This window comes from Salmo salar, chromosome ssa06 (genome assembly GCF_905237065.1).
Source record: "Salmo salar chromosome ssa06, Ssal_v3.1, whole genome shotgun sequence".
NCBI classification, from domain to species: domain Eukaryota; kingdom Metazoa; phylum Chordata; class Actinopteri; order Salmoniformes; family Salmonidae; genus Salmo; species Salmo salar.
Window position 1 is genome coordinate 20669868 of NC_059447.1, and position 14065 is coordinate 20683932.

At 48.1% G+C, this 14065-nt stretch overlaps 1 protein-coding gene across 5 annotated transcripts; it reads right to left on the bottom strand.

Annotated features, from left to right (window-relative positions):
* Nucleotides 1–2695: 2695 nt before the first annotated feature.
* Nucleotides 2696–13614, bottom strand: LOC106606571 (far upstream element-binding protein 2). 5 transcript variants are annotated; one of them, XM_045719931.1, is made up of 18 exons: nt 13382–13613; nt 12660–12765; nt 12449–12508; nt 10829–10865; nt 10606–10664; nt 10104–10175; nt 9914–9971; nt 9551–9722; nt 9154–9252; nt 8876–8983; nt 8601–8703; nt 8349–8449; nt 7635–7946; nt 7328–7431; nt 7103–7179; nt 6346–6567; nt 5827–6002; nt 2696–5622 (listed from the first exon to the last, which is right to left on the bottom strand). In XM_045719931.1, the coding sequence occupies exons 1-18, from the start codon at nt 13505–13507 to the stop codon at nt 5614–5616; spliced, it is 2001 nt and encodes a 666-aa protein (XP_045575887.1). In that variant the 5' UTR covers nt 13508–13613; the 3' UTR covers nt 2696–5613. The 5 variants fall into 5 exon arrangements, with proteins under 5 accessions (XP_045575887.1, XP_045575886.1, XP_014058336.2 ...); XM_045719930.1 differs by having other exon boundaries at nt 8325–8449; nt 13382–13611; XM_014202861.2 differs by lacking the exons at nt 2696–5622; nt 5827–6002 and having other exon boundaries at nt 6361–6633; nt 8325–8449; nt 13382–13614.
* Nucleotides 13615–14065: the final 451 nt, after the last annotated feature.

The window sequence follows — 14065 nt, forward strand, 5'->3', positions numbered from 1 at the left end:
TTTTCACATGCACCGAATACAACACTTGTAGACCTTACAGTGAAATGCTTACACACAGAAGAGCTCAGGTTCAGCTTCCTGTCCCCTTTCTGTGTGACAGGAATTGAGAAACTAATACTAACACACACACTTAACATTTTACATTTTAGTCATTTAGCAGACGCTCTTATCCAGAGCGACTTACAGTAGTGAATGCATACATTTCATACATTTTCTTTTCCAAACTGGTCCCCCGTGGGAAACGAACCCACAACCCTGGCATTGGTCCCCCGTGGGAAACGAACCCACAAACCATGCTCTACCAACTGAGCCACACGGGACCACACACAAACGAAGGACCACAGTAAATACATTTTCCTGAAAACAGACTGTGGTCAAGTCACGTTGGGGTCTACATTGTAATAGACTGTGGTGAAAGCACATTGGAAGGATTTAAGTGGTTTACTTACTCTTTGATAGACATTTAGTTAATGTGTTGTCTACATGCTGATACTACTACAGTTAAGGTAGTCTCGCTGCTCTCGCATAGCCAAACAGGCACTAATTAACCTAGAACTCTGGAAGTAAATAAGAATTTGTTCTTAACTGACTTGCCTAGTTAAATAAAGGTTAAATAAAAATAAAAATAAATAAAAAGGTGAGGCTACATGAGGCAGCTCTCTAGTGACCCCTAGTAGTGGGAATGGGATAGTAATTTAACTAGGCAAGTCAGTTAAGAACAAATTCTTATTTACAATGACGGCCTACTCCAGCCAAACCCGGACAACACTGGGCCAATTGTGCGCTGCCCTATGGAACTCCCAATCACGGCCAGATGTTATACAGCCTGGAATCGAACCAGGTACTGTAGTGACGCCTCTTGCACTGACCAACTGGCAGGTGTCTTCCCTGACATTTTCAACATGTCCCTGATTGAGTCTGTAATACCAACATGTTTCAAGCAGACCACCATAGTCCCTGTTCCCAAGAACACGAAGGCAACCTGCCTAAATGACTACAAACCCGTAGCACTCAAGTCCGTAGCTTTGAAAGGCTGGTAATGGCTCACATCAACACCATATTCCCAGAAACCCTAGACCCACTCCAATTTGCATACCGCCCAAACAGATCCACAGATGATGCAATCTCTATTGCACTCCACACTGCCCTTTCCCACCTGAACAAAAGGAACACCTATGTGAGAATGCTATTCATTGACTACAGCTCAGCATTCAACACCATAGTACCCTCAAAGCTCATCATTAAGCTAAGGATCCTGGGACTAAACACCTCCCTCTGCAACTGGATCCTGGACTTTCAGACGGGCCGCCCCCAGGTGCTGAGGGTAGGTAGCAACACATCTGCCACACTGATCCTCAACACTGGAGCCCCCCAGGGGTGCGTGCTCAGTCCCCTCCTGTACTCCCTGTTTACCCACGACTGCATGGCCAGGCACGACTCCAACACCAGCATAAAGTTTGCAGACGACACAACAGTGGTAGGTCTGATCACCGACAACGACGGGACAGCCTATAGGGAGGAGATCAGTGACCTGGCCGGATGGTGCCAGAATAACAACCTATTCCTCAACGTAACCAAGACTAAAGAGATGATTGTGGACTACAGGAGAAGGAGGACTGAGTACTCCCCCATTCTCATCGACGGGGCTATAGTGGAGCAGGTTGAGAGCTTCAAGTTCCTTGGTGTCCACATCAACAAACTAGAATGGTCCAAACACACTAAGACAGTCGTGAAGCGGGCACGAGAAAGCCTATTCCCCCTCAGGAAACTAAAAAGATTTGGCATGGGTCCTCAGATCCTCAAAAGGTTCTACAGCAGCAACATCGAGAGCATTCTGACTGGTTGCATCACTGCCTGGTAGGGCAATTGCTCGGCCTCCGACAGCATGGCACTACAGAGGGTAGTGCGTACGGCCCAGTTCATCACTGGGGCTAAGCCGCCTGCCATCCAGGACCTCTACACCAGGCGGTGTCAGAGGAAGGCCCTAAAAATTGTCAAAAACCCCAGCCACGCCAGTCATAGACTGTTCTCTCTACTACCCTATGGCAAGCGGTACCAGAGTGCCAAGTCTAGGACAAAAAGGCTTCTCAACAGTTTGTACCCCCAAGCCATATGACTCCTGAACAGGTAATCAAATGGCTACCCAGACTATTTGCATTGTGTGCCCCCCCCCAACCACTCTTTTACGCTGCTGCTACTCTGTTTATCATATATGCATAGTCACTAACTATACATTCATGTACATACTACCTCAATTGGCCCGACCTATTAGTGACCCTGCACATTGCCTAACCGGGCTATCTGCATTGTGTCCCGCCACCCCCTTTTACGCTACTGCTACTCTCTGTTCATCATATATACAGCCACTTTAACCATATCTATATGTACATACTACCTCAATGAACCCGACTAACCGGTGCCTGTATGTAGCTTCGCTACTGTTAATTTTCACTGTCTTTTTACTTATTTACTTACATATTGTTCACCTAATACCTTTTTTTTGCAGTTGGTTAGAGCCTGTAAGTAAGCATTTCACAGTAAGGTCTACACCTGTTGTATTCGGCGCATGTGACAAATAAACTTTGATTTGATTAAACCGCTGCGCCACTTGGGAGCCCAAACACTAGTCTTGCTCCTTGATAAAGCATTATGGAACACACTAACAGAAACAAAACTGGACATACAAGTTTGAAAATATGTTGACTTTTCACCCTTTTAATTCAACAGAATATTGCTGCTGGTGGTCATTTTACTCACAATATCAACACTGTGCCCTGCAAAATGCAGACTCCAATACAGTGCCCAAGCTGCCATTCTTCCTCAAGAGTTAGTGAATCAACATGTCTGGGTCATGTTCATTTGGGCACACCGTACCAAAACGTTTTGCAACAGAACATTTGCGCTTATTGGACAAGTCCAGGTATTCCCTCCCTGTTTCAGTCTGTTAGTCCCTTATGAACACGACCCTGAGGTTAACAACCTCAACAACCATAAATTGCCATCTTACTCATGACTTTAACCATAGCTTATTCCAGTGCAACCTTAACTCACTCTGAATAGGGCCAGGAGTTTTTCCCTGACCAGGGACCCTGGTTAGGGTTGCAAAATTCAGTGAACTTTCAATAAATTCCCTGGGTTTTCCAGAAATTCAGGTTGGAGGATTCTGGATTTCCTGCTTATTCCCTCCTGATTCCGGGAATCCTCCAACCGGTATTTCAGGGAATTTATTGAAAGTTCCTGGAATTCTGCAACCAGCCCCATTTAAAGCCTATAACTATGGCCAAAAGTTTTTCCCTGGGCAGGGAAAACTCCTGCCTCCAATGACCATCAGAAGGTGATCTAACTGGTGGGAGGTCAGGACATCCCATCAGAAGGTGATCTAACTGGTGGGAGGTCAGGACATCCCATCAGAAGGTGGTGATCTAACTGGTGGGAGGTCAGGACATCCCATCAGAAGGTGGTGATCTAACTGGTGGGAGGTCAGGACATCCCATCAGAAGGTGATCTAACTGGTGGGAGGTCAGGACATCCCATCAGAAGGTGGTGATCTAACTGGTGGGAGGTCAGGACATCCCATCAGAAGGTGTGATCTAACTGGTGGGAGGTCAGGACATCCCATCAGAAGGTGGTGATCTAACTGGTGGGAGGTCAGGACATCCCATCAGAAGGTGGTGATCTAACTGGTGGGAGGTCAGGACATCCCATCAGAAGGTGGTGATCTAACTGGTGGGAGGTCAGGACATCCCATCAGAAGGTGGTGATCTAACTGGTGGGAGGTCAGGACATCCCATCAGAAGGTGGTGATCTAACTGGTGGGAGGTCAGGACATCCCATCAGAAGGTGATCTAACTGGTGGGAGGTCAGGACATCCCATCAGAAGGTGATCTAACTGGTGGGAGGTCAGGACATCCCATCAGAAGGTGGTGATCTAACTGGTGGGAGGTCAGGACATCCCATCAGAAGGTGATCTAACTGGTGGGAGGTCAGGACATCCCATCAGAAGGTGGTGATCTAACTGGTGGGAGATCAGGACATCCCATCAGAAGGTGATCTAACTGGTGGGAGATCAGGACATCCCATCAGAAGGTGATCTAACTGGTGGGAGGTCAGGACATCCCATCAGAAGGTGATCTAACTGGTGGGAGGTCAGGACATCCCATCAGAAGGTGGTGATCTAACTGGTGGGAGGTCAGGACATCCCATCAGAAGGTGGTGATCTAACTGGTGGGAGATCAGGACATCCCATCAGAAGGTGATCTAACTGGTGGGAGGTCAGGACATCCCATCAGAAGGTGATCTAACTGGTGGGAGGTCAGGACATCCCATCAGAAGGTGATCTAACTGGTGGGAGGTCAGGACATCCCATCAGAAGGTGATCTAACTGGTGGGAGGTCAGGACATCCCATCAGAAGGTGTGATCTAACTGGTGGGAGGTCAGGACATCCCATCAGAAGGTGATCTAACTGGTGGGAGGTCAGGACATCCCATCAGAAGGTGATCTAACTGGTGGGAGGTCAGGACATCCCATCAGAAGGTGGTGATCTAACTGGTGGGAGGTCAGGACATCCCATCAGAAGGTGATCTAACTGGTGGGAGATCAGGACATCTCTTATTGGAACATTATTCAAAACATTTGAAAAATAAAAAACGTGCAATGTAGAAGACCGTGTCACAGATCAAGGAAAACTAAAACTTCTAACACCATTCGTCTCCCGTGCAACAGGTTGAGTTAAACAGACTAGTGTTATGTGATGTATGCAGTAGGTAACTTCCCACTGTAGATATACCCGTGGCTATGTTAACTAGCGTTCCACAATCACTGAAGTCTTCCGCTGTGCAACCACACAAACACACTCATATAGACACGCACGTTAATCATCACTTGTGGGGACACATTCTAAACACTGTAGTCACACAAACAGAAAACTAAAATATAATTCACGGAACATAAAATCAAAAGCAAAGCTCAAAATGTATGAAGACCAAGCAACTTAGGTGATGGGAATGTTCCAAATGAAGGAGAAATCAAACTACCAAGTAATTAAAATAATCACCTTTAAAAGCAAAACCTCCCACTCTTAATCATTTTACCATTAAGGTAATCTTTATAAATCAATGTTAATTTCAGTAAATGCAGTATTAGTAGTGTAGGACTAGAAGTAAGTCACTTGAATAGACAGTTTGGCTGTTGTAAATCAAATTCAAAAAAGGGGAAAGTGCGATTTCATTGGGTGAGTGATGAGCATTTCAGGAAGTAAATCTGGCTTTCATGGTTTAGAGTTCAAATCTCCCAAGTTCATGTTTTTATTGACAGATGATGGAGAAAACAAGGGAAGATTTCAGGGAACCAAAATGAAAGATACCAGCCCAAGAAATCCATCCCATTATTCAGCTCACAGGCAAAGCAATAGTTTTTTCTTTTCGCATATTTATTTAAACAAGTGGTGAGTTGGTGGATGGGGAAAGGGGAGGGACAGGGAAAGGACTGCCAGCATAGAATCCCTTCAGAACAAAAAATATAGATATAATAAAATAAATAAAAAATGGCCGGATTCTGTTGACTGGTTGGGTTAAGTAGTAGTAGCCTTTCTTCATGAGTCTCAGCCGAGCCTCTCACTGTGTCTGGAGAGAAAGAACAGAGTAAGAGTACCGAGTCAGAGAACCACAACAACCAGTAACATCTTCAGCCTGGATGCCAAAAACAGACTGCAACCCAGGCCAGTACACCTCAGGACAGAACGCACACACCTAGGCAATATACAAAACCCAACTTGTTAGACATACACATCTGAGTACTCTCACAGTACACACAGAGTGTAACTTTACCTGCTGGCCTTGCTGAGGGGTTGCAGGCTGTCCTGGGGCCTGTCCTGTTTGGCCGTAGTAAGCAGCCTGCTGCCTGTAGTACTCTGCCCAGGCTGCACTGTAGTCCTGCTGGCCTCCACCTGGGGCTGCTGGGGCACCTGCTGCTCCTGGCCCTGCTGCAGAGCCTCCTGCCTGGGCTGGGGGAGCAGAGGAGAGGGGGTCTTATGGATGAAGAAGAGATATGCTATGATCGACATGGTTAACATGAAAGATTCATGTTCTTAAAGCGCTGGTTCACTTCAAAATTAAAGTTCGTCAAATGATTTTAGACCTTGAAAGTAATCTAAAGTCAAGCGTAGTCAACAGCCCACAACAGTAGACAGCTATACGCCTCGATACAAAATTAAAATGGGAAAGATAGACACGGTCTAAAATGACAAAATTAGACAGTGTCCAGCTTTCCTTTTCTAAGAGGGAAACAACTGCTCTCTTTCCTCCTGTGGTGTTATTCTAGTAACTATAGTAGACCAGTGGTCTCACCAACACCCATCTTCTTGTAGTACTCCTCCCAGGCCTTGGTGTAGTCAGGCTGGCCCCCAGGGGTCTGGCTGGCCTGGGGCTGGTCTCCAGGTGCTGGGCCACCAGCGGTGGGGTTGGTGGGGGGCTGGCCGGGCCCTGCTCCCCCTGGCTGCCCTCCCTGGTAGTACTGGCCATAATAGGCTGCCCAGGCTGCGTTAGGGTCCGTGGCACCGGCTGCCTTGCCTAAAAAAGATGGCAGTTGGAGGTGAGGTCCTCATAGGGCTGAGCGTGCCCTGCTACCTGCCTGAGCTTAGAAACCAGGGGGCAGAGAGAGATAGGGTGAGTTATTATCAATAGCCAACACAGAAAGACATTCTCCCATCACAGATGATTTTGATAATAGTTGCAGGGTTATGTACCACTAAAAGCTAGCCTGGCCCCAGTTTGTGCTGTACTCCTATGGACATTGTGACACCAGACAATGGAGTTGGCAAGACAGCAGAAACATATCTGGGACCAGGCTAACTAAAGCCTGCTCTCTGTTGTAACCACTGTTTTGAAATGACACGGAGATAAAACTATATGGTAGGAAAGCCCAAAAGAGACCACTGGTAGGCTGGGTGGAGTTGACTCCATATTTCTTTCCCTTTCTCAGTCTTTTCAAATAAGTGATTACAGCGAGAGAAAACATTGGGAGGCCATTGAAAGTTATAGTTCCAATGTAACCATTTCCTGTCCACAGTGAGGGTCTGAAAGGTCAATGTTGCAGGTCACTCACTGGGGTCGTGGGGTGCTTGGGGCTGCCACTGGTAGGTGTTGCCCCAGCCCTGTGGGGGGTAGCCATGAAGACCTCCACTTGGGGGGGATAGAGAAAACCCAGTTACTACTCAGTAGACTTCCATTGGTCCAATCAATGATTGTATCGTTGTAATGTAACATTTTAGCCAGTAGAGGCTTGTAAAAGCCAGAGTTTGTGATGACTACATTTCCAGTCTCCACTCACTGTGGTCCAGGGGCTCCTGGGGGTCCTGGGTTATAGGGATCAGGATTATAGGGACCCATGGGGCCTGGTCCACCAGGACCTGGACAAACAGGACAGAGGGGACCCTGGAAAGCACAACCAGTTAGATGCATGGACATTATGTTCACATCTATGGTGAAAAGACTGAAAGCAAATCAATCGCCAGTTTGACTCTATTGACTGTGCGTTGAAGCAATCATGTCCATTTCCCCAAATGAGTTTTCCAACACCACAAACCCATCCATCCTTCCGCCCTTTCCTCCTTACCCTGAGCAGGAACCCTGCATACCTCGATCTTGTCCTCGATGAGCTGCTTGGCGTGATCTATCTGCTGCGGAGAGCCTCGAATGACAAAGAGCTTGAAGTTAGGGTCCCCGTTGGGGGGCACCTGGCGGGAGATCTCCACAAAGGCCCCAGTCTGCTGGTTGATGGCCTTGATGTTCTCCCCGCCCCGTCCGATCACCAGGCCACACTTGTGGGCTGGAATGGAGAAAGTCATCTCCCCTCCTCCACCACCAGGGGGACCCCAGCTCCCCTGACCCCCTCGGCTGCGGCCCCTGCCGCCACCACTTGGGGACATGCCTGGAGGCCCGGGAGGACCCTGAGAAGGAAGGAGGGTGGAAGAGAGAGAAAGAGGGTCTTAATACAATTTATATTTAAGTCCTGGACGTCAGAAAGTCAGCGTTTGTTTAAGATGAGGATATTTACCTCCTAATAACAGTAATGTACTGTATGGGGAATTATGGGAACGCTCTAACACTAGGACTATCATGTGTCTAGGTTATGGAGTCCATTTGTTTACAATGTTCCATTTGTTTACAATGTTCCAGTGGTTCACTAAATGCGTTGAGTGTTGTATGTTCCACAAGGCATGGCATCATGGCAGCTCCAATACACTTGTATGTAAACAGTTCCAAGCTGGCGTGTGAGCAGTGGCTGTTTTTCAGATACTCTACGTGTGTGTGTGTGAGGTATGTACCCCCTGTCCTCCCTCCTCTCTGACCCTGATGCTCTGCAGTAGCTCCTGGATGATCTGGGCAGCATTGTCACAGCAGTCTGGTGGGCCCATGATGTGGGCCATCTTATCTGGACCTGTGCCATCATCTGCAAAGACAGGACATTTCCTCTGAGTCTTGTGCAACACCACATACAGAATGTAGAGCTTGTTAGTAGACACCACAGAACTTGTGGTTAAACCGTGTAAATGAGTTGAGTAGCAGTAGTTCATATGACATGACTATGAAACGTTATGTACCTGGTTTAAACTGAATCCTAACTCCTGCGTCGTTCTGAATCTTCTTGATCATCTCCCCGTTGCGACCAATCACCACCCCGACAGAGTGTCGCGGCACTGGAACCTAGCCAATCAGAGAGCAGGTTAGACAGTGCCAAATAGATTAGACTGATAGCTATAGGAAGGTGCTCACTCTCATTCGAATAAAACTTCAGACCTGTGATGGGGAATGTGAGTCCCTCTCCACACACACACACACACACACACACACACACACACACCCCCCTCTCACTTACGTCTATGGCTCCCCCACCTCCCCCCATGCGGGAGCCGTACTCGTTCCTGTCTCCGAAGCCAGGCTGATCCCTCTCCCTCAGTATCTCCTGCACCAACTCCATGGCTTGCTGAGCAGACCCACAGGACAGATTTCAAATTCAAACAACTTTATTAAGTCTCCTTAGGGAGAACAGCTATTAGCACATCAAAAGTTGCTACCAAATCCCCCATCTGCAGAGCTGCAGTACAGCATGCCAATTCAATATGGGATGCAGATTGTAGCAAGGCCTTGTGTTACCTCCACTTTGTATGGCTCCCCGATGATGCGCAGGGGCTTGTCCATGTTGGGTCCCTGAGACGCGTCCTGAATCAGGATCATCTTCACTCCTGCTCGCTCCTGTCAACGCCGCAGACAGACAGCATGGTCAGCTCTGCTCAACCAACCGATGGCAATGATTCACTCACAACTCCCGCTCAAATGGCCCATGAAATACTTGTGTAATGAGATACGAGAGTTTCCTGCTTATATTTCTATCATGCTTGCTTTGTAGATTTACCAACCAAAAAAGTAAATTTGCATGACTGCACACATCAGCCTGTTTGCGATGAAACTGTCAATATATCAAAACCCACGGCAATGTGTTGTGGAACACTTCTCTGGCTACTGGTGAGGCCGACTGACTGTCTGTATATACCTGTAGCTGTTTGATGGTCTCCCCTCCCTTGCCGATGATGAGGCCAGCCTTGCCTGCGGGAATCATCATCTCCTGCCCTGAGCCACTCTGTCCATTGGTCGCCTCGTGGAAGGATGAGGGGGGCGTGCCCCTCCCCCGAGACACAATCTCATCCAATAAAACCTTGGCTTTCCTAGTCAGAGTGGAAGAGAGAGAGGGGTGGGTCAACTCAACTGATGAGTGCAACAGCACACATTAATAGTGGAACTACAGAGATATGCCATACATAAAGATAGCGTTGTGTAAATTCAGTGGCTAGAGGTGAACAGCATCTTGGGATAACAATACAAAAATATCACAATTAGCTAGTAGGATCTCACTTACTGTATGGAGTCTGGGGACCCTGTGAGAGAGACACTCCTCTCTGGTAAACCTCCACTGTCTGAAAACAACCAACAGTCAATAACACCACACACACACACACACACACAACCATAAAAACAGATGAAGAGTTCAACTATAGCTCTGCTCCTAACCATTGACTATAAAGGCCACACTTTCCACAGTCCCTCACCTGGGGCTATCTGAACCTTGCAGCCTGATTCCTGCTGGATCTTGTTGATCTGTTCTCCGCCCCGGCCAATGACTGGAGGAGAGGAAGAGAGGAGAGTTGTTATTTTTATTGATTCAGATGTTCATGATGTGTCCAGTAATGTTCAAATTCAACACATGAACACGAAAAAACGAATCCAAATCAAATCTATTTGTCACATACACATGGTTAGCAGATATTCATGCGAATGTAGTGAAATGCTTGTGCTTCTAGTTCCGACCATGCAGTAATATCTAACAAGTAACCTAACCTAACAATTTCATAACAACTACCTTATACACACACACGCACAAGTGTAAAGGAATGAATAAGAATATGTACATAAAAATATATGAATGAGCGATGGCCGAACGGCATAGGCAAGATGCAGTAGATGGCATAGAGTACAGTATATACATATGAGATGAGTAATGTAGGGTATGTAAACATTATATAAAGCGGCATTTGGAGAAAGTGCACTTACTGAGTCCCACCATTCCATCAGGAACACTGTACTCCTCTGAGGTGGTTGTGAGCCTGGCACTGTGGGAGAGAGAAGCCAAGCACAACCGTTCGTTATCCAAATCATCAACATATTGTCACCATTAATCTTCTGCTGAAGAACTAATTCCAATCCCCAATACTATTTCACTTCATTTTAGAGACCTACTTGGATTGTTTTGGATTAAATTATGCTAATGATTTACCTCTGCTGGGCCAGTGCTGCCAGTTGGGCTCCGATAGCTGTAAAAGGAAAGAGAGAAAGAAAGAGATATATATAGAGAGAGAGGACAAGGCTCAGATTACTGACACACTGCAAAATGAGGACAAGACAAACACAGGTGATGCTCACAGACACCGACCAGAGAAGAGGGGCCGGACAGTACAGACACCGACCAGGGAAGAGGGGCCGGACAGTACAGACACCGACCAGGGAAGAGGGGCCGGACAGTACAGACACCGACCAGGGAAGAGGGGCCGACAGTACAGACACCGACCAGGGAAGAGGGGCCGGACAGTACAGACACCGACCAGGGAAGAGGGGCCGGACAGTACAGACACCGACCAGGGAAGAGGGGCCGACAGTACAGACACAGACCAGGGAAGAGGGGCCGGACAGTACAGACACAGACCAGGGGAGAGTGGTGAAACAGTACTGACACCGACCAGGGAAGAGGGGCCGGACAGTACAGACACCGACCAGGGAAGAGGGGCCGGACAGTACAGACACCGACCAGGGAAGAGGGGCCGACAGTACAGACACAGACCAGGGAAGAGGGGCCGGACAGTACAGACAGACCAGGGAAGAGGGGCCGGACAGTACAGACACAGACCAGGGAAGAGGGGCCGGACAGTACAGACACCCGACCAGGGAAGAGGGGCCGACAGTACAGACACAGACCAGGGAAGAGGGGCCGGACAGTACAGACACAGACCAGGGGAGAGTGGTGAAACAGTACTGACACCGACCAGGGAAGAGGGGCCGGACAGTACAGACACCGACCAGGGAAGAGGGGCCGGACAGTACAGACACCGACCAGGGAAGAGGGGCCGACAGTACAGACACAGACCAGGGAAGAGGGGCCGGACAGTACAGACAGACCAGGGAAGAGGGGCCGGACAGTACAGACACAGACCAGGGGAGAGTGGTGAAACAGTACTGACACCGACCAGGGGAGAGGGGCCGGACAGTACAGACACCGACCAGGGAAGAGGGGCCGGACAGTACAGACACAGACCAGGGGAGAGGGGCCGGACAGTACAGACACAGACCAGGGGAGAGGGGCCGGACAGTACAGACACAGACCAGGGAAGAGGGGCCGGACAGTACAGACACAGACCAGGGAAGAGTGGTGAAACAGTACAGACACCGACCTGGGAAGAGGGGCCGGACAGTACAGACACAGACCAGGGGAGAGGGGCCGGACAGTACAGACACAGACCAGGGGAGAGGGGCCGGACAGTACAGACACAGACCAGGGAAGAGGGGCCGGACAGTACAGACACAGACCAGGGAAGAGTGGTGAAACAGTACAGACACCGACCTGGGAAGAGGGGCCGGACAGTACAGACACAGACCAGGGAAGAGGGGCCGGACAGTACAGACAGACCAGGGAAGAGGGGCCGGACAGTACAGACACAGACCAGGGGAGAGTGGTGGATCAGTACTGACGCCAGACCAGGGAAGAGGGGCCGGACAGTACAGACACCGACCAGGGGAGAGGGGCCGGACAGTACAGACACAGACCAGGGGAGACAGTTGACATTCATGTAAGACATGGAGCAGGTTTAGTAGGTAGTAGGAGACATGAGGAAGAGAAACTTACAGAGAGCTGTGGCTGAGTCCACGTCACTCTGTGGAGCCATTTTCTTGCTCTCAGGTTGATCTGTGGGAAGAAAAAAAACAAGTAAACAAAGGTTGAATCTGATCTCACAATAATCTGTGTGCACACACACACACACACTCCAGTTATCAGACGTTCACATTGGCAGTGGCCCTTTCACAGTCCCCAGCAGTGTGTGTGTGAATGTGTGTACCTGGGTCCTCCAGCTGTCGTTTCTGTGCTGTGAAGGGAAAGACGTCTGGTGCATTGATGTTGTTCATAGGGGCTACCCCTGCACATTCACCAATCTTGGCAGCAATCTGATGCACAAAAGTTGAAGTCACTTGAACACATAACAGATATTCAAAGAGCATATCATGACATGATGAGAATGTCTGATTTATTTGTGCTGGTCGTGGGTATTAACTAACGTTGAGAAGTAACTTCAAATATTACATGAGATGCTAATTGTTCGTGAGCTGAATGATGTCAATTCAACTCAAGTGGGCAAACTTGACAGTGTTGGCTGGTTAGCTGAGGATATATACTTTGTTGGGAATGCACTCAAAAACACAGACAAGCGGAGGGCTCGAAGCCCGCTTGTCTATCATCAGGACTTTGTCTTTGAATGCAGCAGAAGCAGCCAGCTCTCAACAACATTGGGAGACGGCTAACTCAACTTGCACGCACTGGAAACAACATCATAACGGTACTTCTGCAGTGGCACGTCAACTGGGTCTTCAAATTCACTTGACTTATAACGTTAACTAGGTAGCTATAATAATCATAACTGGCAACAGTATTGATTGCTCGCCAAACATAGTCAGCCAGCTTTGCAAGCTAACAACCACGAAACAAGACAATAGTCACATTTTCTTCACCCCTTCCCAGTGGCGCTCACGCGCATAGCTACACTGCCTCCCGCTTCTGTCTCACCTGCCGGGCCCGTTGTACCGCGTCTGCAAAGGCATCTTTTTTTATTCCACCACCGTTACCGATAGCTAGATGTCCGCCGAGAGGAGCTCCAGCCCCGGGTGCCTGTACCGAGCTGTACTCCGACATGTTTGCGGAGGGGAGAGAGAAGAAAATACGAAAGTTAAAGTGGTGTTTAGGCCAGGGCAGACTGCGCAGGAGCGGGAAGTCAGACGATCAAATATTCCGGGAGGGGAAAGCAACCGGAGATGGAGCACTGAGAGCGGGAACAAGGTTTAGATGACTTTTCTACAAATAATGTAAAAACATAAAGTTATAGTAACATTTTCTGAAGACACTTTATTACAAAATATGAATTTCAACCCCCAACGTTTCGGAAATTTTTTAAGATAACTTTTGTCAAAGGCAGTCAAAATAACCTTCACATCTTCCAATGACACGGACTGTCTATGCCTATACGGTTTATGGTCTGTGCACTGATCAGAGTATGAATTTGTAGTAGCTGTCATAATTTCCACCTGTACAGTACATTTATTAGCAAACCTTGATGGATCATCACTAATACAAGCAACGAATAACATCTACTTCACTCTCATTTATTTCAAAACTAGACAGCAGTAGGTTGATTTTTTTATCTGCTTTTGCTGTATTTGTTTAGAAACAGAACTGCTAGTTATTTACAATATC

Bases quoted from the DNA above. Each gene is read 5' to 3' on its own strand.
- LOC106606571 (XM_045719930.1), bottom strand. From the start codon at position 13,507: ATGTCGGAGTACAGCTCGGTACAGGCACCCGGGGCTGGAGCTCCTCTC. The intron at 12,766-13,381 runs GTGAGACAGAAG...TTTGTGCATCAG, and splicing joins CGGTACAACGGGCCCGGCAG to ATTGCTGCCAAGATTGGTGA. The intron at 6,568-7,102 runs GTGAGTGACCTG...CATCTTTTTTAG, and splicing joins CCAAGCACCCCACGACCCCA to GCAAGGCAGCCGGTGCCACG.